The 25,468-nt window shown below is 66.5% G+C and overlaps 3 protein-coding genes across 3 annotated transcripts; all 3 read left to right on the forward strand.

The window, feature by feature from the left end:
* The first annotated feature begins 82 nt into the window (after positions 1–82).
* On the forward strand, positions 83–9,114 carry CHLRE_16g681914v5 (uncharacterized protein). The gene is made up of 7 exons (XM_043071448.1): positions 83–243; positions 486–1,372; positions 1,515–5,137; positions 5,281–7,422; positions 7,560–7,714; positions 7,848–7,941; positions 8,118–9,114. The coding sequence occupies exons 2-7, from the start codon at positions 679–681 to the stop codon at positions 8,373–8,375; spliced, it is 6,966 nt and encodes a 2,321-aa protein (XP_042916252.1). The 5' UTR covers positions 83–243; positions 486–678; the 3' UTR covers positions 8,376–9,114.
* A 108-nt stretch (positions 9,115–9,222) lies between these two features.
* CHLRE_16g682026v5 (uncharacterized protein) lies at positions 9,223–18,244 on the forward strand. The gene is made up of 5 exons (XM_043071451.1): positions 9,223–10,567; positions 10,708–16,490; positions 16,643–16,800; positions 16,912–17,017; positions 17,210–18,244. The coding sequence occupies exons 1-5, from the start codon at positions 9,523–9,525 to the stop codon at positions 17,426–17,428; spliced, it is 7,311 nt and encodes a 2,436-aa protein (XP_042916253.1). The 5' UTR covers positions 9,223–9,522; the 3' UTR covers positions 17,429–18,244.
* A 48-nt stretch (positions 18,245–18,292) lies between these two features.
* CHLRE_16g682138v5 (uncharacterized protein) lies at positions 18,293–25,384 on the forward strand. The gene is made up of 6 exons (XM_043071454.1): positions 18,293–19,955; positions 20,220–22,879; positions 22,934–23,986; positions 24,181–24,329; positions 24,448–24,544; positions 24,734–25,384. Exons 1-6 carry the CDS (start codon positions 18,557–18,559, stop codon positions 24,935–24,937), a joined length of 5,562 nt encoding a protein of 1,853 aa, XP_042916254.1. The 5' UTR covers positions 18,293–18,556; the 3' UTR covers positions 24,938–25,384.
* Positions 25,385–25,468: the final 84 nt, after the last annotated feature.

Genomic DNA, 25,468 nt, shown 5'->3' on the forward strand with positions numbered 1-25,468 from the left:
GGCCTCGCCCTTGCATGGATGAATGCGCACCTCCAGAAACCCACAGAACCCCATCTTTGCTGGCGATATACCTACCAATTTACTCATCTGCAAACTACGTAGCAACTCCCTGCGCGCTCTGAAACTTATCGCCCAGCAAAAGTGGGGCTCAGCCCCGCCCGCCGCAACCTTTCATAGGCTTCATAGGCTTCAGGGGCGCATGGAAGGCTGAACGGCCTTGATGTACAGCAAGGCTGCAGAATGGTGAGCGACTTGGTCGTCAGGGTTCAGCATCGAGCATCTCACTCGGCACTCACTCGCACTTACTCGCAACACCGTTGGCTTGTTTGGCGACGTTCAGTAGATGCCTCAAAAGCAGCTTTCTAAAAACCGCTTCTCTGCTGGCGCCACCTTGTCCTAAAAGGTTGCTCTTTAGTATGCATGAGTACCGTATCCAGCGCTAACCTTTCCGCGTCCCCCTTCGCGCCCTGCCTCCGCGCGCACAGGCGTGGAACAGCTTCCTGAAAGGCTGACTCATGGCCCTGCAATAACGGCGTCGCGAGCTGACCCTGGCCCTGAACTGCGGCAGCAGCGGCGTCACGTGCACTTACGAGTGCAACGCCGCTGCTCCCGGACAGCGCCGAGCAGCGCGCTTAGCAACAAGGCTTAGCTGAAGGCTCAGCGTCAGAAGGCTCTGGTATGGCGGACGCAGCGTCAGGCGCTTGGGAGGGCGCGGCGCCCGGCGCCTTGGCTGACGCGGCGACAGGCACAGGGCCACGGGCAGGCACAGAGCCGCCGGAGGTGCAGCAACGAGGGCATCCAGCAGACGCGCTGCCAGGAACTGCCACCGCCATCGCGGCGCCGCGGTGTGCCGTGCCCTGCCGCAGGCAGCTGCTGCTCCAGGAGTACCAGGCGTTCCTGGTGACGGCCGGCGGCAGCGCTCCCGACATCTTCCGTGGCGACGGCCCCTGGGTGCGGCTGCACGTCGGGCAGGACAAAGTCCAGAACAAGCACCTGCTCGAGAAGATCTTTCCAGAGATCAAGACCGCGGCAGAGCTGTCCAGCTCACGCTGCGTCTCCAAGCTGGTCACTGTGTACGCCGAGGTGCCGGCGACGGTGGCGGCAGCAGCAGCAGCGGCGGCAGCGGCGGCGGCACTGGAGGCAGCGGCGGCACCGAATGGTGCGGCGGCGGTGTCGCCGCCGGCCCCAGCACCAGTACCGGCAGCGGCACCGGAAGGTGGCAGCGTCGTTTGCGGCGCACCGGCAGCGGACGTGCACATGTTGCTGCAGCCCTACCAGCTGGCGTTGCGCCTGGACTACAGGGAGGCCAAAGCCCGGGGGAGGCACTACATTTGGCAAATGGACCGCATGTGCAGGGAGCTTGGCTGGAGGGGTAGGTCCACTTTTTTGGAAACGTGTATACGTGTATATATGTACGGGCTTTCGACCGTCTGTACCATGGGCATGCTAGCTGCCTGTGTTCTGGGGTCCGCACGTAACTCACGTGTGCACTATGCACATGTGTTCGCATTCAGGCAACGCCGTCCTTGCGCTCACGAGGGAGCCGCTGCCGCCGCCGCGGGCGGCTTGGCTGCCCAGTGCGGACAGCGGTGGTGGCAGCAGCAGCGGCAACGTGGACCCATCGGCGCCGGTGCTCCGGCTGATAGAGAACGGCAACGGCCAGCTGCGGGCCGCCTCGGCCAAGGCCCTTGCCACCAAGCGCCAGAAGCACGTGGCACGGCTGCAGCGGCGCTTCGCACTGCACAGCTCGTGGGTGGTCGCCAAGGTCAGCGCGGACTTGCTGAGGGGCCAGGAGCTGCAGTTCACCGCGCATGTGGGCGCAGCTGAGGGCTGGCTGCGCACCGCGCAACACGAGCAGCTGCAGGTGCGGCGGCTGCTGGATAGTGCCGGCGGCGGCGGCGGCGGCGGCGGCGGCGGCGCAAGGAGCGGGTGGTGGCCCACCGCCGCCCACGTTCGCGCCAGTGACGGCGGCGAGCCCGACAAATTCATTGTGACGCCTGGGCTGAGGCCGGCGCTGCTGGAGGCGAAGGCGGCGGCCGGTGACGCGCTGGTCCTGTCGCCTGTGTACGGAGCTGTCCGGAGTGGCGCCGCCACCATTAGCAGCAGTGGTGGCGGCGCCGGCAGCCCAGCGGACAGCAAAGGTGTCAGCGGTGAGCCTGGCGAGGCGACTTGTGGGGCGCTGCTGGAAGCAGGCAGCAGCACAGCAGGCGGCGGCGCAGGCGGCGGCGCGGCTGGCGGCGGGGCAGCAGCGGCGGCGGGGCCACGTGCAGGCTTCGGCTCGCAGCGCACCGTAATCGCTGTTGACGTCCGGCTGTTGAAGAAGGCGGAATGGCGCCGGGAACACCCGTCCATCGGAGCTTCTGGCGGCTTCCAGAGGGTCATGCTTGCCTCGCGCGTCCGCCGCAAACAGCATGGCGGTCGTGAGGCGACGCCACAATGGCAGCCGGATGGGCCGCCGCGGGTGGCGGCCAGCCCTGCTGCTGCCGGCGGCCTCTTGCCTGTGGAGACGGCAGCGGCAGGTCCAGCAGCAGCAGGCCAGCCGCTGGAGCCACTGAGCGGCCTGCTGAAGCGCACCGCGGGAGAGGCGGCACTCGGTGGGCCGCCGGCGCCGCCGCCGGCGCCCCCTGTGCGCAGGGGCATAGCAGCTGGCATACGCAGGCTTGCAGGCGGCGTGCCACGCCTATCAGACCCGGCCGCTGCAGCAGCTCCGGCGGCAGCTACAGATTCGCAGCTGCCGGTTACCGCCGCTAGCCCCAAGCCGCCAGTGGCAGTGCCTGGGGTGGACGCGCGACCAGGGCGGCTGCCGCAGCACATGCAACCAGTTGCGGCGCTGGAGCGACCACCGCCTGCACCGGCAGTAGGCAGGCAGCACCATGCCACACCGCCGGCTCTTTCGCTGTCGCCGGCGCCTCCGCCACTGCAGCCATCCGCACCACTGCCGCCATCGCCATCTGCCCAACCAAGGCAGCAGGCGCCACGACCGCAGCAAACTCGCTCAGTTGCAGCAGCCGGCGGGGGCCTGCTGCTGCAACCCGCGGCTCAGCAACCTCAGCGGACATTCCTGCCAAAGGCCGGCCCCATTGCGACCGCAGCAGCCAAGGCCCGGGCGCTGGGGCTGGCGTCGCCACTGCGGACCGTGGCATCTGCGGACGCATCGGCCAGCGTGAAACCGGAGCCGCATGACGACCCCGGCTGGCGCCGGCAGCAGCTGTTCCTGCAGCAGCAGGCCCTGCCGCCGCCCACGGACTACACCACGGAACGCTTCACGTCGGCCGCCGCCTCGGGCACGGCGGCGGCGGGGGCGGTGGGGGCGGCGGCGGCAGACGCGGCCGCTTCCGTCAAGGAAGAGGTGCGGTCGCCGGGGGCTGGAGTCGTCACGGGCTGGTTCGGGGCGGACGCGGCTGGCGCGCGCAGGCGCTTGACCGGCTGCTGCGGGCCCATGCGCATGAAACAGGAGGCACGTGGCGAGGATGTCGTGCGGGTCAAGCAGCAGGCGCGGGATGAGCCGACGGGGTGGATGGATGCGCAGAGCAGCAGCGACGGAGAGGCAGCGGACGAGTCCTCAGAGGAGGGCGACTCGGAGTCAGAGGAAGAGGAGGCGTCACAGGCAGAGGAAGAGGCAAATGCGGCAGGGTTCGTGCCGAAGGTGGAGCTGCTTGACGACGAGGACAGCGAGCGGCTTGGCCCCAGCAGCGACTCCAGTGACGTGGGCACCAGCGATGATGACGAGCAGTGGGAGCCGCGGCCCGCCTGCTTAAAGGCGCCGGCGTCACCAACCCGGCAGGGCAAGGGCCTCGTGCAGCGGTTGCCGGCGGAAGCCACCTGCGGCGACAAGCAGGCTGCTGCTGGGTCCCCGCAGCCGTTGCTGGCGCCCTCCGGGTTCCGCTGCAGCGCCGCAGACGGGCAGGAGGAGGCGGAGGAGGCGGAGGAGGAGGAAGAGGAGGAGGAGGCGGATCCCTCGCCCCCCACTGCAGGCATAGCCGCTCCACTGGCATCCAACGACAGCCGCAACTGCTGTGGAGATGCCAGTGCCGTGCGGTTCTTGGCCGCTGCGTCGGCGCCAGGCAGCGCGCGGCTGTGGTTGCCGGCCTCGCAGCCGTGCGGCGGCAGTAGCCTGCCGCTCCCACCCAGCAGCATGCAAGTGCAGTTGTACTACACACACGCACAGGAGGGCGGCCAGCAGCCAACCAGCTGCCAGGGGCAGGACACCGACCACCTTGCGCCTCCCTCAGCTCCTCAACGCCACCCCGCCTACCCGACCAGCGGCATTGTCTTGCCGGCAGGGGAGCAAGTGTCACTGCCGCCGCTGCAGCCCGGCGAGCTGCGGCTGTGCGGCCTAACCTTCCACCCGGAGCTGGCGGCAGGCGTGTCTGCCAGCATGCGGCAGTGGGAGGACGGGCTCCGCTGCCCTCTCGCCAGCACGGACCCGGCCACCCGGCAGATCCGCATCTGCGGTGTGCCGGCGGAGGGAGCGGGGGCCGCGTTTGGCCCGCACCGCCTCAAGCGCAACCTCATCTGCAGCCGCCTCGCGCACTACCTGGGCTTGTCCGGCGAGCACGGCCGCAGCGATGCGCCCCTGCCACAGGGGCCGCTAGGCTTGCTGGGGGTCGAGCCCTGCCCTGCTGCCCCGGAGGGTGGCGGCCTGGGCCTCGCCGCGGCGGCGCCCCTTCAACACAGCGCGGTGATCGGCATCCTGGGTGGCTATGTGCTGCCTGCTGAGGCGGCGGCGGCCATGACACTGAACGGCTTCAGGGACCTGCCGGCGCAGTCGCGCTCGGCACTCAAAGCAGCAGCGGCCACGGCGGCCGCTGTAAGTGGCGGCAGCGGCGGCGGCGGCGTTGGTCACAGCCCCGACCCTGCGGACGCATGGAAGCTGCTCGCGTGTTCTTACCTGACGCCGCTGCCTCCAGCAGATCCAGAGCTACCGGCAGCTGCCGCAGACGCCGCCGCTGGGCCCGACGCGACGGCCTCTGGCCCTCAGCACCGGGCGGCAGCATCGCAGCGTGTGCTGTTCATGCTCGGCTACGGCAACCTGGCGGCGCTGATCAACGACCCCCGCGTGGAGCCGCGCGCCTGGGTGGAGGGCAACGACGTGGAGGACGAGAGCGGCGTGGCGGAGATGAACGCCAACTGCGCGGTAAGTGCGGCGGCGATGGGGCGCCGACGCGGTGTGGTGTGGCCAGGTGTGTGGTGTGCTGTGCTGCCTGTTGGTGATGTGTAATCTCTCCTGTGTACTGCTATACTGCAAAACGCCAACATGCCCTTCTGGCCTGTGCCCAGGTGCTGCCGGTGTGTGTTCGCGGCCTGGTGCTGCCGGTTCTGGTGGCCACACGCAACATCAAGCCTGGAGAGCAGCTGCTGCGGGACTACGGTGCGCCCTGGTGGCGGCAGCTGGGCGAGGCGTGGGAGGTGCTGGAGGAGGGCGACGGCGTGTCGCTCGGCGCATTGCTGCATGCATGTGGGCCCCTCAGGCGCCCGCCGCCGCTGCCGCACCAGCAGCGGGAGGGGGAGCAGGAGGGTCAGCAGGAGGAGCTGCAACAGCACGTGGATGATGCACCTGCTGCGCCGCTGGCGCCCGGCGCCTTGCACCAACTGCCAGCGGTGCCTTTGGAGTTGCCGGGGGCCAGTGGAGACGCCTGCACCGGGCCCGTAGCCACGGTCACAGCGCATATCGCAGCAGATCCAGCGACGCCAGACGCAGTGGTAGCGCCGTGTGCTGAGGCGGCGCAGGCGGCTGGTTCAGCCAACAACCAGGTGGCTCAGCCGACTACCACCACACGCTGCGCGCTGACTCCGCGTCCGAAGCCTGACCCGCTGCCGCCGCAGCCTCGGCGCAAGAACGAGCGGGCTCCACCGCCGCCGCGTTCCCAGGCGCCGGGAGAGTGCCTACCTCCCCCACCGGCCCATCCTTCTCCGCCGCCTTCGTCAGCTGTTTCGCCTGCAGTTGCGTCCACACCGGCAACCCGGTCTGCGCACACCGTTGGGCCTTCAGCCACCAACCCAGCAGCTACTGAGCACACGGAGCGGAATGCTTGCGGTGCCGTGCCTGTTGCCAGCCTCCCATGTATGCACGTGCAGAAGCAGCAACTGCGGAACCAGCCATCGCCTGAAGATGCAGCTCAGGATCGGGTGCAGATGCGGCGGCCTGGAGCGCCCGCAACGGTGGCAGCAGAGGGGCAGCAATGCCAGGCTGTCGCGAGCAGCGCGGCGGCGTCGACGCCGGGCGTGGCCAGCTCTTGCAGGGACGGTCCAGCTGCCGCCCCCTTTCAGCTGCAACAACAGCCACGGGAGTGCAAACGCAAGCAGCGGCACGCGCCGGACCCGACACCGGGGGCAGCTGCCGACGCACATCCTCAGTTGTCGCCACGGCGGCGATCAGCTGAGCCGGAGACGCGCGCCGACCGCAGCTCTGGACAGAAGCGGCAGTCCGAGACGGAGCCGGGCAACGGCACCAGCAAGCGCATGCAGCAGCGTGGCAAGGAGCTTCGGCAGAGCAGTGTCAAGCCCAGTGCCAAACAGGCTTGTAGTCGTAGCTCCGAGCGCGGTGACAAGGACAACCACCATCGCCACCACTCGCGCAGTCGTGGCCGCAACGAGCGCAGCCGCAGCCGCAGCCGGGCACGCAGCTCCAGCCGCGGTCGCGGTGACAGGTGGTACCGCGGCCACACCTACGAGCGGCACGCCAGGAGCCGCAGCCGCACCGCAGGACGCCAGAGCACCAGCCCACACCGTCGTGGCGGCAGCCGCGAACTGGGACAAGGCCGCATGCGCCGGAACCCCAGCCCTGACCGGCGGGATAAGCGACGCCGCCAGAGCGCGAGCAGCAGCAGAGGCGGTTGCGACGGGCCGGCGCCCCGCAGGCACCTACAAGATGCTGAGCACTCGGGCGACAGGGAGACTCGCATCAGGCGGCTGTCCGAGCGCAGCCGCCGCAGCGGCCGCAGCCGCAGCCGCAGTCGGAGCCGCAGCTGCAGCCGCAGCAGGAGCCGCAGCTGCAGCCAAGGGCAAGAGCAGCGGCGGCGAGCGCGTTCTCCGCGCCCCGGTCACGACGACGACTGGGCAGCTGCGGCGTCGCCCGCCAAGCGCCACAGCGGCAGTGACCGTGGCGCCGACAAGGCCAAGGGTGCTGTTGTAGCGCCTGCGCGCCTCAGTAGTCCTGACCACACGTCAGCCGCTAGAGACCGCCGGCTGGGGCACGCGCGGAAGGAGGAGGAGGAGTGGATGAGCTTCCCGCTGCCGCCGAGCTCCTGCGACCCCGCATTTGAAGGTGTCACCAGCATGCAACCGCTGAAGGGCGCGCCGGGGCGGCCGGTGCTAAATGGCATGCTGGAGGCCCTGGGCCGCGTCGAGGCGCTGCCGCAGCTGCGCAACATCTGGTACTTGCAGCGAGCAGCGCTACTGAACGAGCGGCTCGACTGCCTGGTAAGCCGCCGCAGTATGAGTATGGGGCACCGGGGCATATGTTTCTAGCAATCTGGGCGGTTCAGAAAGCGCGGCATACTCATTCGGTGTTTTGTGCTAAGCGTATGACGCCTTTGTCACCTTTGCGTTTGTGGCAGGGCATGGCGGCTGTGCTGGCCGCGAAGGAGCTCGTGCGCAGGGGCGTGCTGAAGCTGGAGCAGCTGCGGGGCGACGGCGGAGTAGCACTGCAGCTGCGGTGCTTCCCCGTGCGCGGACTGGTGCTGAGGGTGTCAGTGCCGGGCGACAGCAACAGGTAAGCAACATTGCCAGCCCGGGTCTGATAGGGGTGCCCTTCTGCGTGGTTTTCTCCACTCCAGCCTGCCCTATGTTACCCGGTCGATTATGCTAAGTGCACAAGTCATTGCGTGCCCACCTCCTGCCAACAGGGAGAGCCTGCGCGCGTCGGAGTGGTCGTGGTCGGCACTGCGTGTGAGCGGCTCGTACCGGGAGATGCTGCAGCTTGTACGCATGTCCGATGCGGTGAGCAGTGCATTGTGCAGATGTGAAACCCCGGCCCTCTGCTTCTGCCTCGCTGCACTTTGATGGGACACATGGTGCCGCAAGCGTTGTGCATGGCTATGCGCTATGCCTATCCCAGTATCGCATGAGGTTATCAACAAATGCCCGTACGAATTATTTTGTTGGTACGCCTGCAGGCCACCTGCGGAGAAGTCCTGGAGTGGGTCGCGAAGCTTGCGGATGACACGCCGGATGTGTGCATCGAGCTGCCGCGCGCGGTGGCAGCAGCGGCGTCAGCTGCCGTTACAGCGGCGGCAGGAACCAGAGAACCTGGCAGGGCGCATGGCGGAGCACCAGCGGCGGCAGCTAGTGAAGTGGCCAGTCGCCGCCGCGTGCACGTGCCGCTGAGCACAGAAGAGATTGGCCCCATGTACTACAAGGAAATGGCTTCTTAATGTTTGTGCGTGTGTGGTGGTCAAACACCGGTCTGACGCAAGCAGGGCTGCATAAGTCCTGGATTCAGCAGGATGTGTGGACAGGCGCCAAGGGCCTAGACGCGGCTTGAGGTGTGCCGCGTACAGTGATGGAGCCTGTGCGCGCAAGTTCGAAGTGCGGAAGTTGGCGAGGTTGAGTTCACTGGACAGCGTGCCGTGCACACGGATGTACACACTGTGCTCCTGCGGTGCTGACACATGTAGGCGGAGAGGAGAGTTACTGAGGATTTGATTTAAGTGCTCCAGATGTTCCGGACGGTGGCTGCAAGGTTGCAGGACGGAGAGGATTTGTTTGCCCGAGCGCGATGATGTAGGTGGTGTGTGGGCTGTTGCTGCAGGTGCCTGCAGGTGCGGTGCACCCGCTGACCCAGGACTGACCGATTGGGCTATGTGGGAATACCTACGGAGTTTACTATCATAACTCCTGTAATTCCCTTCAGTCCAGACCTACGAGGAGACCGGGGGACAGAGCAGATGTCTAAACATGTCGCAGGCTCGCGGCACCTTGGCCGGGCTGGGTTTGGCGGCGGGTCAGTTATAAGTACACAGGCATCTAGGAGCCCTACTGATTCAAAATCTATGGGCCTCTGGCGGTTCGCGGTGTTGAATGTCCAACATCGGGGGGGGGACTGTCTGGAACCTGTGGCGTGCCAGCGGTTAGCCACGGGTCAACTGCGCCATGGCATAAGCGACAGGAGATATCTCCACACAGCACACGGATGGAGGATCTATGCGGGTGCCCCAGCCGTGCATCAAAGCGGCCTGCATCGATTGATAAAGTTGACTGACAAGCCGCGGCGACATCTCTGGCGTTCTGCCAAGCGGCAAACGTCGCGGCAATACAACTAAATTGTTGCAGCCAACGTCACCCACTGTGAAGCCCTTGTCGCGGTCGCGTGCAGAGAAACCATGGTTTGCGAAACACAATAGTCTATTAATTTGCAGCTGTTACTTTTTGGATAAATTAAAGGACTGCTAAGAGCTTATTTTGCAAGCTACGTTGTGTTTGACCGCAGCTGCCTGAGGGCTCCGGCATCGCAGAAGCTGCCGGGGCCCACAGCTTGCCCTGCAGCTTGCCAAAGCTGGCTGCGCGTAGCCCAATACCGCGATGTCAGTGCAGGATTGCGAGCTGCTTGGTCAGCTTGACTGGCGGGGTGGCAAGCTGGTCGTGCCGGCGAAGACGCTCGAGCAGCTGTCCGTCGTGCTAGCGACGCCCCGCAGCGGCTTAACGAGCCGGGAGGACTTGAAGTTGAACGTCTTTCAGCAACTCGAACCGGACAGCGAGGAGCCCCCCGTGTCTCACTGCTGCCGGCTAAGTGAGGCGCCAGATGGCAGCGTGCGCCTGCGCCTGCCGCCGGTGTTTGTGGCAGATATCCTGGACGGCGCGCGGGCGTACGCCACGCTGGAGTTGCTCAGGCAAGGCATGCGGCTGTACATTCGTGCCGCCGCCAACCAGGCGCACAGGTCTGCTCAGATGGAAGTGGAAAACCGAGATGCACGGCAGCAGCGACGGCAGCAGGATCAGGAGCTGCAGGAACAGCACCAGCTGCAGGAGCAGGAGTCACCGCGGCCAGCGGGCGGGCTGAAGCGGCTACGGCACGGTCCCAGCACGTCACCGACAACCGCAACAGCACCAGCTGCCGGCACAGGAGGGAGCGGCGGCGGGGCGAGCCCTGCGGCTGCAGCAATCACGGTTGCCGAACCTGCTGTCGCCGCCGCTGCCGCGGAGACCACTACAGCAAGACTGCACGCACTCCAGCAGCAGCAACCGCCGGATACGGTGGCTCCGATGGATGATGCCGGCCGTGGCGGCAGCGAGGCGGGGCCGGCAGCAACAGCAACACCGGTGCCAGGCAACATCGACGATCGGCTTCTGCTAACCCTGGAGAACCCTCTCCGCAAGGCATTCAATAAGCCGCGGCTGTGTGCCCTGTTCCCGGAGTGGACAAGTGCGCGGCTGCCAGACGGAGAGAGACAGGCGGTGCTGCCAGTGCGGCTGCATGTGGCCATTCCTCCGGAGGGCGGCTGCCATGGACCTGCGCTGGAGCGGGCGTTTGACGCGGCGGTTGTGAAAAGACAGGAGGCAAATGAGAGTTGTTACCGAATCTACCTCGATGGCCTGAAGGACATGGCCCTCGAGCTGGGCTGGCTAGGTGCGTTGGTATCAATGCGGGACACCACCTGCATTGGAAATGCCGGAGAGTCAGTCGCATGCGGCCTTACTGATTGCTGCCATTGTCTCCGTTGTTGATGCATGCCCGCATGTCGGCTGCTGCCGCCGGCTGTCCCGCAGGCCGCACGAAGTTCACGCTGGACTGGGAGCTCCGGCCCACTGCTACCGCGGCTGCGGTCAGCGCGGCGGCAGTAGCGGCAGCGGCCGGCGAGGCAGCGGCAGCAGCGGGCCAGGCACAGGCAAGGGCGCTAGTCCTGCGGCGCGTGGTGATCGGCACCGGGGAAATGACGCGCGAGACTGCCAGACAGGTCGCGTCCAGAAAGCAAAACAGGGTTGCGCGGGGGCCCCAAGCCGTGGAGCGCGAGCGGCGCCAGATGCGGCGGCGGCGGGTGGATGCTTGCCTGCGGCACAGTGCTGCGAAGTCACCCGTAGCGCCCGTGCCGCCGCCGTCGCCGCCGCTGAGGCTCCCAAGGAGCCACGTGGTCATCGTCCTAACTCAGCGCTTGATAATGCAGGCGCGGCAGGAGGCACAAGAGCCGCAACAGCAGCAGGACCAGGCCGCCACGGGCCCGGGCCCGGGCGAGCTAGAATTTGAAGCGCCGGCCACAGCCGCACGCTGGCTGGACAAGGCTTGCTCCTTCCCGCTGCCGGTGCGCTGGCACCAGGAGTTGGATGGGATGCGCATGTGGCAGAGCACCAGCGCCCACCTGCGGCCCATGCTGGGAGACAGTGGTGCGCCAACGCCGCGGCAGTATATGTTGCGGTCGCTCCGGCCGCAGCTGCATAAGGCGCAGGCGGTGCCGGGGGACATGCTGGTGCTGTCGCCGCTGTGGCGCAGCGAGATCGTGCGGAGGGAGGGCGGCAGCAGCGATGGGGCTGTCGAAATGGGTGGCAGAGGTGTCAATGGCGGCAGCAGTGCGAGAGCTGTCGAGGGCGGCGAAGCCAGCAACAGCAGTGCTGGTGATTGCAGCGGTGCAGGAGGCTCCCGCTGTGGTGACACCGCCGCGGCAGCAGGTGGCCAACAGATGGCGGCAGACGGACAACACGCAGCGACAGAAGGTCAAGAGGCAGCTTCACGAGAACAAGAGGCGGCGGCAGAGGGACAACAGGCGGCGGCGCGCGCTCCACCTTCGGAGCTGCAGCTGCGGCTGCTGCGCGCGTTGTCCCACAGGAGCAAGGTGACGTCGCGGTACGTGGCGGCGGTGCAGGTGGAGCTGTGGCGGAACAGCCAGTACCGGTTCCACATCACCGCCGCCGGCCCGGAAGCGACCGCCGCGACTGCAGCGGCTGCTGCTGCCCCTGCGGCGGCGGCAGCTGCAGACACAGCAGCAGTAGCAGCAGCCGGTGGCGTCCCTGCTGCGCCCGCTGGCGCCGGCGCCGCGGTCCAAGCAGCTTGTCCAGCTGCCCCAGCCCCAGCCCCAGCTCCAGCCCCAGGAGCTGCTGGTGCCGCAGATGCAGCTGCTGGTGCGGCATCTGCTGCCCGGGCGGCGCTGGGGCGACAGCCGCATCCCAGCAGGCGAGGGGCGGTCGCACGAACCCATGCCCACGCCGCCGCTGCTGGCGCCGCTGCAGCCGCCGCTGCTTCCGGGTTGGCGGCGGCAAGGTCCGCTGCCGTGTTGCAGGCAGGCGTGCCAGCAGCCGCTGAGGCTGAAGCGCGTCGAGGGCGGGCAGTTGCTGCGCCGGCTGCTGTGCAGGTGGCTGATGAGAATGCACCAATGCAGGAGGCTGCTGACGGTGGGCACGTCCCCCGTTGCATGCGTATCGCGCCAGAGCAGCTGGCCCGACCCATCGGTGTGCAGCAAAACGGGATCCCGGCCCAGCAAAGGGGCGAGCACAATGATGCAGGCCAGCCGGCTGGCGCGCCGCCGCCGGCTGCTGGTGTCGCTGCCCTTGTTGGCGGGGGCACCGGGCCTGCGGTGGGCCGGCAAGCTGCTTCTGCTGTGCCTGCTGTGCCTGGCCATGCACGGCGGGCATCGCCGCAGCGGCGGCGGTCGCAGGAGCGGCTGGCTCCATGGCAGCAGCCACAGCACTTCCAGCCAGCGGGGCGCTCACAGCCACGTGCAACGCGTGCAGTCCAGCCGCTCCCGCAGGCCGCGCCTGTGACCGCACCGCAGGCCGCGCCTGTGGCCGCACCGCAGGCCGCGCCTGTGGCAGCCGCTCAGCAGCCTCAGCAGCAACAGGCTCAGCAGCAACAGGCTCAGCAGCAGCGTGCGGACCCAGTCGCGGCCGCGGCATCGAGCCCTCCCAGCCGGCGCAAGGCCGCCGTCGCTGAGGCGCTCGTGTTTGGAGCATGGCGTCGACTACGCATGAGGCCGCCATCACCGCAGTCGCAACAGCAGCAGCTCCGACATCCGCCTCAAGAGCAACAACAGGCTCAGCAGATGGACACGGCTGCTGCCGCGATGCCGACAGCTCAGGCACCCATTGAAGCTGGTGGCGCCGCTGCAGCGGAAGCGCCGGGTGCTCGCGGCGGCTCTGCAGACGGCGCCGCTGCCGCCTTTGCCCTGTCCCGCCCAGTCCCGTCGCCAAGGGCAGCAGCGGTTGTGGCAACAGCACCCAGCGCCGTTGCTGCCGCCTCAGGTCTGCCCATCGCAGTCGCAGCCATGGCGGCGCCTGCCGCTGCTGTGCCGGCTACTCCTGCTGCTGCTGCCGGGCCTTTTCCGGCGCACGCCATCCCTCCGCAGAGGAGCAACACGTGTACGGGGTGTGGTACAGCACCCAGTACAAGGCTACCGGCAGCGGCGGGTGGCGGTCCTCAGCACGTGGCGGCTGGCGCCGGCGACAGCACCCGGGCCGTCGGCGCCGCCGGCAGTGCATCCATCTCCAACAGTCACAGAGCGGCGGTCGCCGCACCGGAAAGGCTCGCGCGGCAGCAAGCGCAGCAGGCTACGCCAGGCCTGGGGCAACCGGGAGTAGGACCGGCAGCAGCAGTAGCAGCAGTAGTAGCTGCGCACCAGCCATCTGCACAGCTGGGGGCACAGCCCTCGCCAGTTTTGGATGACTTTGAGGGCGGCTTCTTACGCCTGAGCTCCTCGCGGTCCCGCAGCCCGAGCCCGCAGCGCCAGGATGCGTCTGGCTCTGGCTCTGGGGCCGCAGCAGCAGGTGCTCTGGATGCGGCGGCGGTGGCGGCAGGGGCAGCGGCAGGGGCTGCGGCGGGGCCGGTCGTCGACCAGGCGGCTGCACATCAAGCACTCTCACCCCGCGCGACCCGTGTGCACAGGGCAGAAGGTGAAGCTGCTGCAAGTGCCACAACCACGGCCACGGTGGCTGTTGTAGCCAGTACAACGGCAATGCTAGGCGCATCCGGCGGCTGGGGCGGGCGCGGCACCTGCGCCTGGGTTGGCGGCCTCCCAGTTGAGGCTCAGCCGCAGCCTGGTGGCAGTGCCGCCACCGGAGGCACTGGCACTGCAGGAAACAGCGGCGCCGCAGGAAGTATGGCCGTCGCGGCCAACAAAGTTGCAGGCAGTGGTGCCGTCGACAGCGGCGCCGCGGGCAGTGGTGCCGAAGCATTGGCTCCCAGCGGTCAAAACGCGGTACGCTGCAGCATTGCTGTTAAGATGGAGGGGCCGCAGGTGGGCAACGGCGGGCAGCTGCAAGTCCAGCAGCTACTTCAGCAACCGGCAGCGGCAGCACCCGTAGGAGTGCCAGCCGCCAGCAACAGCAACAGGTGCACAGCCCTGGCCACCGGCCCACGGCCGATGTCATTGCAGCACGAGAGGCTGCTGCGTGGTGGCTGGATCCCGATGACGAGCGCCACTTCTGCCGCCGGCCACTCGACACCAGCAGCTGGCGAGGGCGCAGCAGCACCAACGGGCGAGGGACGAGCAGCTGGGGGTGCTGCTATGGACCCGGCGGCAGCAGCAGTGGCGGTAGCGGAAAGCCTGCAGCCCCTGCCCATAAAGTGTGACCCGGACCGCTCCTTGTCGCTTGAGTCGTGGAACCGGCAGATGCGGAGTGAGTGGCAGCAGCATGCCGCCGGAAGCCGGCTGGGCCCCAGCCGCCTGGTGAGCGCGTGCGCCGCCACCACCGCCACCAGTTCACAGCCGCCGAAGCCGGAGCCGGAGCCCAAGCAGCTGCCACCTCTCGCTGAGGCTGAGGGCGGGCTCTTCTCCTTCAATCCTGTTGCGTGTGAGACTGCGGAGCTGGCGCAGCCGCTGAACGTGTTTCTGCACCTCGACTCGGTGCCGTCATCAGGGTTAGGTCTCCGCATGCGGCGGCCGTCTAGCCTGGCGGGCGGCTGCCAGCAGCAGGACGGAGGGCCAGGGCCGTGCCTGCCAGAGCCGGAGAGTGCAGATGTGACGGCTGATGAGGATGAGGTGCCGCCGCAAGAGCTGTGCATGCTGCCGCTGTCACAAGCCGCCGCCATGGCAGCGGGTGCCACGCCACTGCCGGAAGGCGAGACATTGGCGGTGCGCGCCGTGCAGCCAAGTACTGGCAGCGTAGTGCACGTGACATCAGCACCTGCGGCTGCCATGGAGCAGTGCGAGGCTGCTGGGAGCCTGGACGCTCAAACAGGCTGTGCGGTGCCGGTGCTAGGAGAGGCGGCAGGGGCTGTGGCTGACGGTCCAGCAGGCGAAGGCGCTGCTGTGACGACAGCGGCTGCTACACCCACTAAGCAACAGCGCGCGGCAGGGGGCGCGGTCCAGCTGGCGCAAGAGGAGCCGCCGCAGGTGCCTGCAGCGCACCTACTGCCGCCCCCGCCACCACCACCGCTTGAGCGGCAGCTGCAGCAGCCCCTGTTGCCAAGCGTCCATGAGGAGCAGCAACAAGCCAGTCCGCGGCAGTCCGCGGCAGCAGAGGAGCAGCAGCCGGGTATGTCACTGGCTGAGCAGGGGGAGACGGCGACCGAGACGCGGCCGTGGCGGCACAGCACAGCGGCGACTACTGGCCCGCCGCCGCTGCCCCTGGACCTGATGGAGCAAAGTGCAGTGGCTGCTGCTGCAGCTGGCCAGCCGCCGCCGCCGCTGCCGCAGGAGGAGAAGGAGAAGGAGGAGGAGAAGGAGGAGGCCGCACAGCGGGATGCCGTGGTCGCGCTGCAGCCAGAGCAGGACACGGCGGGGGCCCAGCCGCAATTGCAGCAACAGCAGCCAACAGCATTTCAGCAGGCGGCGCCATCTGCGTTGAGGTCGGAGGACCCGATGCTTTCCACAGGGCTGCCGCCTAAGAAGCGGTGGCGCCCGGAAGCAATCCTGCTACCCTCACACTGGGAGGGCCAGTCGCCAGCCACATCACCAGCAATCGCCGACGAAGCAGACGATGAGCAGCGGCCACCTGCAATACGGCCGCGAACGGAAGTAGCCGCGGAGCAACAGCGGCAGCAGCAGCAGCAGCAGCAACCGCAACAGCAGCAGACAGCAGCAGGCCCAGGTGGAGTGGAAGGGGACAATGGTAAAAAGCGTGTGGCGGTGCTGACACCAGTGCAGCAGCAGCAGGGTAAGCCCAAGCGGCCGCGCATTATGTGGAAGCCACCTCTGGTCTCTATGGCAGCGGGAGGTTTGCTGTCGTCGCCGCGTACTGCGGCAGTAACTGCTACAGGGATTGCGCCAGCAGCAGCACGAGCACCGCCACCGCCCACACCTCAACCACCTCCACCTCGGCCACGGGACCTCTTGCAGCAGCAGCCGCAGCAGCAGCCGCAGCAGCAGCCGCAGCAGCAGCCACAGCAGCCGCCACAGCACGCACAGCACCCACAGGAGTGGCAGTTGAAGGAACACACGATACGCTTGCTACTGCCGCCCAACCCCAGCAACCGCCGCCACCGGGCGCATTGGGGCTACGGGCTCGCTCAGATGCGGCAGCAGCTGGAGCCACTGCAGGACCAGCTGTGTGAGGTGCTGCCGGCGATGCGCCGCTACTGCTACGGCCCTGCGGGTGACGTCCTCAACGCGAGCCTCTCCTGCCTGGTGCGTATATTGTAGACGGCTCGACCAGAGTAGAATGCAGCATAGCTGGGCACGGTGCCGGATGCTGCATGCGCCTGTAGCAGCCGTCAATCCTCATTGGTTCCCACGGCATGCAGTGATGTGATGTCACACAACCCGTCGGCTGCGCGCAGGGCATGGCGGCGGTGCTAGCGGCCAAGGAGCTTACAGAGCGGGGCACACTGGTGTCGCAGCAGCTGCGCGGCGGTCAGACCGTCCGGCTGCGACTTCGGGACTGTCCATTGCCTGGGCTGTTGGTGAAGGTGGAAGTACCCGGGCAGCGACCCAGCAGGTAAGCAAGTGCCGGACCGCATGCCATTTGTTGCTTCCCAGTTGCCGTTCTATACAACCTAGCTAGGATCCCCCAATTGCTGAGGCAGCTGCGCTTCGCTCCCTGCTGCAGGGCGCCTGCTGCTGCTGCTGCTGACGCTCTGGTGGACTGGCGGGACGTGTCCGTTGTGCGGCTGTCTTTCGGGCGCCTGCTGGCCGCCCTGGGGCACGCCGACGCGGTAGGTGCACGCCTACCTGCTTGCTGTCTTCCTCATCAGTGCCTGGCCTTGCCGCTTCACACGGATGAGTGCGGGCGTACCGTAGTGTTCGGCGGGACTTGTCCATCCTTTGCAAAATTGGTTGCATATGCCTGCGCACCTGCCTGACACCGCTTGATCGAGAGTGTGTTGTGCGCTGTTGTTATGTTGCAGGCCAACCGGCTTGCGTTTCTGCACTGGGTGTCAACGCTGGCCACGTCTGGCCACGTGGAGCCGCCGAAGGCTCAGTTGCAACTGGTGGTCCGCGGTGGTGGCAGTGGCGGTGGTGGCGTCGGCAATGCAGGCGGGCAGCGGCTGGTGGCGGTGCCGCTGCTGCCGGAGGTGATGGTGCACAAGTACTATCTGGAGGTCTTTGGTTTGAGGCTGCGTTAGAGTTCGGCACGTCACACAGGTGAGGCGCATGCACCGTTTTCGTGTACATGGGTGAGGGGAAGCCAGGAAGGTGGGAAGGGGAAATGAGATGGGTTTGATTTGAGCGCGCGCTGGGCATCACAATAACGCTACACAATAGTGGTCGACATTGCACAGTATAACGCCAAATATTTTGGGTGTACATGAATAAGGCGGTCTTGGACTTGATGCAACTAGGGCAGGCTAGGGCACGTCCTTGGCGCATGGACGCATTATCAATGCGCTCATGAGGCCTTGGCCTAAATTGTGGTCTGGTGTGCTGTGTGCATGTGGAGGCGCGCAAGCAGGGGGAACACACGGGTTTGGCGCGACCCCAGGTGGTACATAAGCGGGTGACGCACAGCGCTGTGTGAGACGGTCTATGAGTATTGGTGCACAAGTCTCACGTTCAACCATAGCATGAGTTCGCTGGCGGGTATGAGCTCCATTGAGGCCCACAGGTGTTGCTTACAAGTTGCGCGCTACTTGTGAGGGCAGTTTTCCTTTGCGCTGCTTTACATATCAATTTTGCCAATGAATTTGCGTGCGCTGAGGTTTGGGGAGGGCGGCGTGCGTGGGGGTTTACACGCGGCGGGGCGACGGTTAATGCCTTAACGAGCTTAAAGCGTTTGCGGTTGCGTAGCGGTTTGTAGCGATCTGGGTTAAGGTGTCAATTCGTGAAGAACACAAGAAATCGGCAAACCCCCATAAAAATGCAAGCCCCCGACAGCGATGGGCCGTCCTCTTGCAGGACCCAGTCGTGTATAAATTCCCCAAGCATTCGGAATTCCTATAAAGTAACATACTGGAGACATTGCAATTGAGCTTCGCTCTTTGCCAGCTGCTCTTTTGCTTGCTTGCGCGCAGCGGCACGGCTGCACGCCACGCGTCCTTCCTCTCTCAAGGATAATTTCGGCAATTCCTGTGCTATAGGGAGCTCAGCGGAGCACTCTTTGCCACGCGAGCGTCTAGGGCCGTCGAGTTTCGTGGGCGCATGCTGCGCATTCCACCAGCTCCTCGACCGCTGGACACCCCTGCGATTCCATAGCAACCATGCTACCTTCAGCTACTACAAGCAATAGGGCAAAGGGCCTTGGGCCCCTGTTCTGGATGAACGGGCGTCTTACATGTCCCGATGCCACGTTTCGGCAGCTGTCGCAGTACCTGCCGACGCCCGGCCGGGTCCGCTTAAGCGAAGACCCAAGCTCGCGCCCCCTGGTGCTCCATGCGCTTAGCCCTGACTGGGAAGACGCGCAACACCCCTCCGGGCCAGGAGCCACCACCTCCTGCCGCCGTTCCCGGCAGGACGAGGAGACGCGGTCCGCCTTCCATGTGCAGCTGCAGCGACAAGGCAACGGCGACTGGGTGGTGCACCCAGCCCGCCTGCTCGTGGCGGCAGTTTTGGGCGACAGTGCCTCCAGCGGCACCCTGGAGCTGCTGGGTCGCTTCGGAAAGCTGCTGTTGGTCGCGGGCGAGCAGGAGGGCGCCCTCGGCGGTGCCAGTCAGGCGATCACCGCTTCCGCTGCAGCGCCGCAACGGCGGCGGCGGCGGCAGGAAACGTCCGCGGCGGCAACTGCTCCACGCGTGCATGATCTGCAGCAGGCCCAATCAGCACCTCGTGCTGGCACAGCAGGTCCGTCGGCTCGCGTCCCTCGCACAAAACCTGCAGCCCCTCCTGCTGGTGCTGCGACGTCGCCAGAGGCGATCCCAATCGATGCTGCGGCGGCAGGCAAGCAGCCGAGGCAGAAGCAGCCAGAACCTGATGTGGGTCGCGGCACTTTTCCAGCCGATCTGCTGCTGGGAGCCGCGAATGATGCCACAGCGCTCGTTGCCTGTGCGGCGTCGTGCGCCTGCGCGCCGCTAGCCGCCGGTGCGGCTAGCGGCAGTGACGCCCCCTCATCGGAACGAGCGCTGGCGGCAAGGTCCCCAGCAGCAGGTGAACAGGAGGCACAACAGCCGCGCCGCGACTCCGGCGATGTGGGTCATGTGGGTCAGGCGCAACAGCCTAAAGCAGTCTCCGCAGCACGTGCGACCACGGCCAGCACATCCAGTGCGCCCAGCAGCGCCGCCGCCGCAAGCACAGCGCATCACGTCGCCGCCGCCAGCAGCGGTGGTTCGGCCCCCAAGAGCGATGGCAGCGGCGGCGGACAGCAGCAGGCGGCGAGCGCTGAAGACACTTGCAGCACCGAAATCGGAATTCATGCTCAACCCCACACCGAGGACGATGAGGACGACCTGCTGCGCCTGGACGGGCAATGCTGCCGCGCCTACAACAAGAAGCGGCTTTGTGCACTGTACCCCAAGTGGGCTCGGACACCTCTCCCTGGCGGCACTAGGCACGCGTACAAGGCGCTGCTGCTGCGGGTGATCACGCCGCCGGAGCTGGGGTTTGGCCCGGAGCTGGAGCAGACCTTCCCCGCCTTCCTGCACAAGGAGCGGCGCAGCACCGGCTTCATCCACCTCTACCTCGATTCGCTGTGGGTGGTGGCACGCGAACTTGACTGGCAGGGTAAGTGCGGTGCAGGGTGCGGTGGGTGGGGTGGGTACGCGCCGTTGGCGGTGTGCCGTGCGTGGGAGGCGCATCAATGCACTAGTTCAGGTTGGCATGTATGGGGAGCGAGGGGGGCCGTGGCGGTCTGACCTGCCGATCATCCTATGACAGTCGTAGTGGCGCACCCTTGCAAATGTGGGCACGGTCACGTGGCCGCTCGTGTACCGACTCCCTTACTTGTCCCACTGCCGTGTTTCGTGATTGCCGCATGCTGCGGTGCAGGTGGCGCGCTCTTCACGCTGGATCGGGAGCTCCACCCCACAACTGCCACCGCCGCTGCGACTGCTGCGGCAGCGGCGGCGGCCGGCGGCTACGGCGACACAACGAAGCATCCAGAAGAACTGGTGGTGCGCGTCGCGGCAGCGGGCACCGGGCAGATGGATGAGAAGACCGCCCGGATGGTGGACACCCGGCAACGCGCGGAGGAGGAGCGCACGCGCAGGCGGCTGGCCGTGCCGCGGGACTATGTGGTCTTGCGCCTGACATCCTCCATGCTCAGGCAAAGGTCTGAGTCCTTGGAGTTCACAGCGCCGGCCGCAGCGGCATCCTGGCTGGGGCGCGGCGCGCGGTGGGATGTCGCTGGTGATGGCGCGCTCCTGCCGGTGCGGTGGACGGAGAGTGACGACACCGCAGGTGGCGAAAGCGCCGACTTACAGCGCACGTCCATCACTCTCAGCGCCAGGCATCAGGGTGTCAGCCAGCAGTGCGTGCTCCGTGCTCTGCACCCTCAGCTGCATAAGGCGCAGGCGGTGCCAGGGGACGTGTTGGTGCTGTCGCCGCTGTGGCGGTCGGTTGCAGCGGCAGCGCTGCCGGCGACGGCGACGGACAGCATTGGTCCGAGCCGGCGCTGCAGCAGCAGCGGCGCTGTCCGCAGTGGCGGCAGTAGCAGCGGCAACGCTGACCGAGCCGCTGGCCACGGCGCTGTCTGTGGCAATGGCCCAGCAACAAAGGCTGCGGCGGCTGTGGCCGGCGGCGGTGCTGCAACGGCAGGCGTGCCCGATGGCAGTGGGGCGACTGCAGGGCCACCTGCTGCAGCCGTCCATGGACAGCAGCAGGACCAGCAGAGCCCAGCAGGTCTCAGCAACCACCCGACTGTGCGGTACGTCTCCGCGGTCAAGGCTCATCTGCGGCGGTGCAGCGAGTGGGACGCTGGCGGCGTGGTTCGTGCACAGCATGACGGCATTTCATCAGCACGTAGGCGCCGGTGGCTGTTGTCGTGGACCCGAACACGTACTGCTACAGCGGCAGCATGCCTGGCGCCTGCTGTGACAGATGCGGAGTCGGCGGCAGGGACTTCGGCAGGGTCGGCGGCGGCGAGCAGCGGCGTGACCCGGACTACTGGCACCCCGCATACTGCAGCCGCCAGTAGCAAGAGCGCCGGTAGCCCTCAGCGCACCACTTCCGCGTCTGTGCAGCGGCGCCGGCTCCGCCGCTCCTCCATCTCCGTGCAGCAGCAGCCGGCGCCTCGGGCGCCCCAGCAGCCGGCACGCCCCACAGCCAGCAGCCCCAGCAAGGCGCCACTGCACCACCACCCGGTTGCTGCCGGTACGGCGGTCGACCCTGCAGCAGCCGCGCCACCAGCCGAGGCTCCGCTGTCCTCGAATGAGGCTACCGCTGAGCCTGTCGGTCCCGCTGCGGCCACGCCCGCCGCGGCTACGCCTGGCAAGGAAAGCGGCGAGGTAGACAACCAGCACCATGCCGCGGCGGCGGAGGGATCGAAGCAGCAGCAGGAACAGGTGACTACTGAGCCGCGCCAGCCATTGCGAGCAGTGCAGCCGCAACAGGAGGTGCTGCAGCCGCCGCGCGCCCCTGTCTCACCCTTGGCATCTCGCGCACTGAGCCAGCAGTTGACGCTGAGCCCGGGCCGGCTGACTCCATTGCGACTGCTGTCGCCGCCGACCAGCCCCGGCAGCGCAACGGGGGTGTTCAGGGCAGCAGCTGCCAAGTCATCTTACGGCAGCGCTAGCGGTGCAGCCTGGAGGCCGTCGGCCGTGCCACGAACCCTCGCGCGCTTCGGTGCCAAACCGGCATCAGGAGTGCCGAAAACACCCTTAGCCGCGCCTTCCACACCCGAGCCTTCCTTGGCAGCTGGCGCTGGTGCAGTGCCGCAACCGCATCAGGCCGTCACGACACCACATCAAAACTCAGCGGTGATCTGTGCCCTCGCCATGACGGAGGCGTCGGTGGCGCAAGCGCACTTCAAGTTTGCCGCCGGCAATAGTATGCCCGTGGGGGCAAGTGGTGGCGTGAGTTCGTCAGAGGCGCAGGCGGTGGAGCCCGTCGATGAAGGATGCAAGGGCGGGAGCCGCAGCAGTGCAGATACGCCATCACAGCAGCCGCTCCCACCGGTGTTCGGTGAGCCGCAGCAATACCAGCAGCAAGAGCTGCGGCGCCGGCTGCTTCTGGCGCGGCGGTCTCTCCACCCACTACAGCAGCATGCACCAGACACCGCCGCAGTGGAGGGACCATCGGATGCGCCGCTACAGTCGGAGGCGGCGGGGCGTATTGTCTCACCGCCTTTGCCGCGGCCACTGCCGCTCATGGCTCGCCGGCTGCTGCTCAAGGGTTGGCCCCCAGCTACCAGCTGCGTCAACGCGGGCCCAACGGCTGCGGCAGCAGGGGACTCTGCGTCTCAGGCAGCAGACACATTCCTGGTCGCGGCGGCCCAAGACCTGGTTCTCACCACCGCATCCCAGCAGCAGTCGTCATTCGCCTTCATCGGAGACGAGCCCCTGCTGCGCTGTGAGCGCCCAGCAGAGGCACAGGAAGATCCGTGCGGCTTGCCGCGGGTGGCGGGTAGTGCTGCGGCCGGCATCGACGAGGCCGGGCACCAACTCCCCAGCCCTAATGGTGTGGCAAGCATCCACCTGCTGCACGGAGCGGTGCGGCCGCGAAGCATCATCACTGAGCCTGGGCCGATGTCTCCGCCCGTTCAGAAGCCAGCGGGGCTAGTCCTGCACTCAAGCGACGGCGTGCTGCAACAAGGGATGGCAGTAAACGGCTCGCAGCTATCAACCGCTGCTCGCGCAGAGGAGACTGGGCCGCCAGCAGCAGCGTCCCCACCGGACCTGCCGAGCCTGCAGCAGCCGGAGGCGGCGGCTGGCGAAAGCCACCTGAATCAGAACCAGACAGGCGAGGACGCTTTCACGCGTGAGCCGGAGGAGTTGGGGCAGCGGGTGCAGCAGCAGAGAGCAGGAGGCACTGGCGACCAGCAGGTGGAGGGGCAGGTGGCGGCGGCGCAGCAGCACATTGCCCCCACAGAACGTGCACCTGAGAAACCTTGCCACACGTTGTACACGTTGCGGCTGAAATTGTCGCAGAAGGCACGGCTGGGGAGCGCAAAGGCCGCGGCGGCAGAACGACCGCTAGGCAGCAAGCGCACTGCAGTGGATGCTGGATGCGAGGAGGAGCAACCACAGCAGAAACGCCAGCGCGGACCGACCAGGTGGGACCATCCACTGCAACCACTGGAGCAGCAACAGCACCAGCAGCAGAGCAACCCTCTACCTCTCATGACTGCTGTCCCAGAACCTGTGGGCAGCGCAGTGCAGCGGCGCCCAGCCCCTTCCGCTGCGGTGGCGTCGTCCCTGCTGACCGCACCGCAGCTGCAGCAGGTGACCCCGCAGCCGCCGCAGCCGGCTGTGCGGGACGTGCAGCGTGAGCCTTTCTCACCACCACCATCACCGCCACCAGCGCGCCGGCACCAGCTCAGCGATGGAGGCCTGGTAGAGTGCCAGCCGGCTGCTCAGCACCTCGCTGCTGCAAGCAGCTGGGGCACCCTCCTGCCGCTGACGCCGAGTCGGTGTGATCCTCACTCCGCATGCGCGGCGGCGGAGCCACTGCAGGCGGCGTGTGAGCACAGCCCGGCAATCCCGTGCAAGCGCCTACTGCGTGCTCTGCTAGCCGAGCTCAGCTCAAAGGGTCCAGAGATGCGGCGGTTGTGCTCTGGGCCTGCCGGCGACGTCGTGACCGAGCGGTTGCAGTGGCTGGTGAGTGGTGGGGGATGGATGGGACGCGCTTACGCCTTGCGAATTTTTGCATGCCCCACTGACCGACGGGCTGTTCTGGGGTGTGGGGAGCACATGCTCAGCCCAATTCGGTTTCAGGCTTTCAGGCATATGCAAACCCGCATCATGCACGCACGTCCCGCTTGTCAGTTGCCTTGCCTCACATGGAAATGCAGGGCATGGCGGCCGTGATAGCCGCAAAGGAGCTCTCAAAGCGGGGCGCACTGCAGCCGCAGCAGCTGTGCGGCGGCAAGGCCGTCGAGATGAGGTTTCAGAACTGCCCGCTGCCGGAGCTGCTGGTGCAAGTGTGGCTGCCGCAGCTGGGGTGAGCAATGGCAAACGCGTCAGTTATCGCCCAGTGCGGTAGATTAAAGTAACCTTGGTGGTCACGGGTGATTGTACCGTATGTTAGGCTGACTGGCGTGTCGCTGAATGTCCTGCAGGTCGCCCGCGGCAGCAGCCGACGTGGACTGGACGCAGGCTTCCGCGTTAGCGGCGTGCGGCCAAATTGTGGGCGCCATCAAGAAAGCGAGCCAGCAGGTGTGTAAACTACGGGGCAAACAACATGAGATTGATTTACATCTCAGGAAACCCTTACATCATTACGGCTTTGATACTGTCAAGGCTCGAAACACCAGCGTGGGGCATACACCTTGCATGTGTGAGGCTGTGAGCATGACCCTCCCTAAACGAGGGCCGTGTCACCGTGTGTTTCGCACGTGCATGCAGGGTGACTCCGCGGCTCTGGCGCGCTGGTTCCAGGCGCTGGTGGTCGGGGACTTCAACAAGATCTGCCTGGACCTGCTGGAGGAGGAGAGCGGACGCAATGACAGCACGCGCGGCGCGGCCCGGCTGGTGTGGGCGTCGCTGTTGCCCGAGGCGATGGGGCCCCGGTACTACTGTCATGTGCAGATTCTGGAGGCGCACTCATAAATGTATCCTGCATATGTGCATCATCATAGGTATTTGCTGCCGAGAAGCAATCACACAGAGAGTTTGGGGTTTGAACACTTGTCCTTCCAACAGCTGCTCAACCGCTTAAGGTTGCTTGCCTAGCGTGGTATAGATTTTAAATGCATATCTGATATTCAACGCGCCCCACTGGGCTGCCCCACACTGGGCTGCCCCACACTGGGCTGCCCCACAATTTACGCCAAATGCACTTGGTGTCAATAGCGTAATAACGGATTCGATTGATTCAAGCGAATCCTGTAGACCAGACGAGCTGCATCAAGTGCAGGACATCGAGCCATTGACGCACAGACCATTGCGAACCGGTATTAAAGGGCACGCTGAAATGCAGACGCGTTATTCAGCGGAGAGGATGGCCTGCCTTCGTCGGGTGGACTATGGGCGGGGGAAAGGGAGACCTTTCTCAGGATCGAGGGGGGGAAAGGCAGGGAGGACGGGGCGAGGTGCGTGCCGGCGCCTGGACCCGTGATAGACCCGTGAAGACTCATCAGC

The sequence above is a fragment of the Chlamydomonas reinhardtii genome, chromosome 16, assembly GCF_000002595.2.
Source record: "Chlamydomonas reinhardtii strain CC-503 cw92 mt+ chromosome 16, whole genome shotgun sequence".
NCBI classification, from domain to species: Eukaryota; Viridiplantae; Chlorophyta; class Chlorophyceae; order Chlamydomonadales; family Chlamydomonadaceae; genus Chlamydomonas; species Chlamydomonas reinhardtii.

What these genes read in the sequence shown, in the direction of transcription:
- CHLRE_16g682026v5 (XM_043071451.1), top strand. Translation starts at nt 9,523, where the DNA reads ATGTCAGTGCAGGATTGCGAGCTGCTTGGTCAGCTTGACTGGCGGGGT. An exon ending in CCCGGGCAGCGACCCAGCAG is followed by an intron (nt 16,801 to 16,911) that starts GTAAGCAAGTGC and finishes TCCCTGCTGCAG; the next exon opens with GGCGCCTGCTGCTGCTGCTG. An exon ending in CCCTGGGGCACGCCGACGCG is followed by an intron (nt 17,018 to 17,209) that starts GTAGGTGCACGC and finishes GTTATGTTGCAG; the next exon opens with GCCAACCGGCTTGCGTTTCT.
- CHLRE_16g682138v5 (XM_043071454.1), top strand. Translation starts at nt 18,557, where the DNA reads ATGAACGGGCGTCTTACATGTCCCGATGCCACGTTTCGGCAGCTGTCG. An exon ending in ACGCGAACTTGACTGGCAGG is followed by an intron (nt 19,956 to 20,219) that starts GTAAGTGCGGTG and finishes GCTGCGGTGCAG; the next exon opens with GTGGCGCGCTCTTCACGCTG. An exon ending in TCAAGAAAGCGAGCCAGCAG is followed by an intron (nt 24,545 to 24,733) that starts GTGTGTAAACTA and finishes ACGTGCATGCAG; the next exon opens with GGTGACTCCGCGGCTCTGGC.
- CHLRE_16g681914v5 (XM_043071448.1), top strand. Translation starts at nt 679, where the DNA reads ATGGCGGACGCAGCGTCAGGCGCTTGGGAGGGCGCGGCGCCCGGCGCC. An exon ending in ACGAGCGGCTCGACTGCCTG is followed by an intron (nt 7,423 to 7,559) that starts GTAAGCCGCCGC and finishes CGTTTGTGGCAG; the next exon opens with GGCATGGCGGCTGTGCTGGC. An exon ending in GTGCCGGGCGACAGCAACAG is followed by an intron (nt 7,715 to 7,847) that starts GTAAGCAACATT and finishes TCCTGCCAACAG; the next exon opens with GGAGAGCCTGCGCGCGTCGG.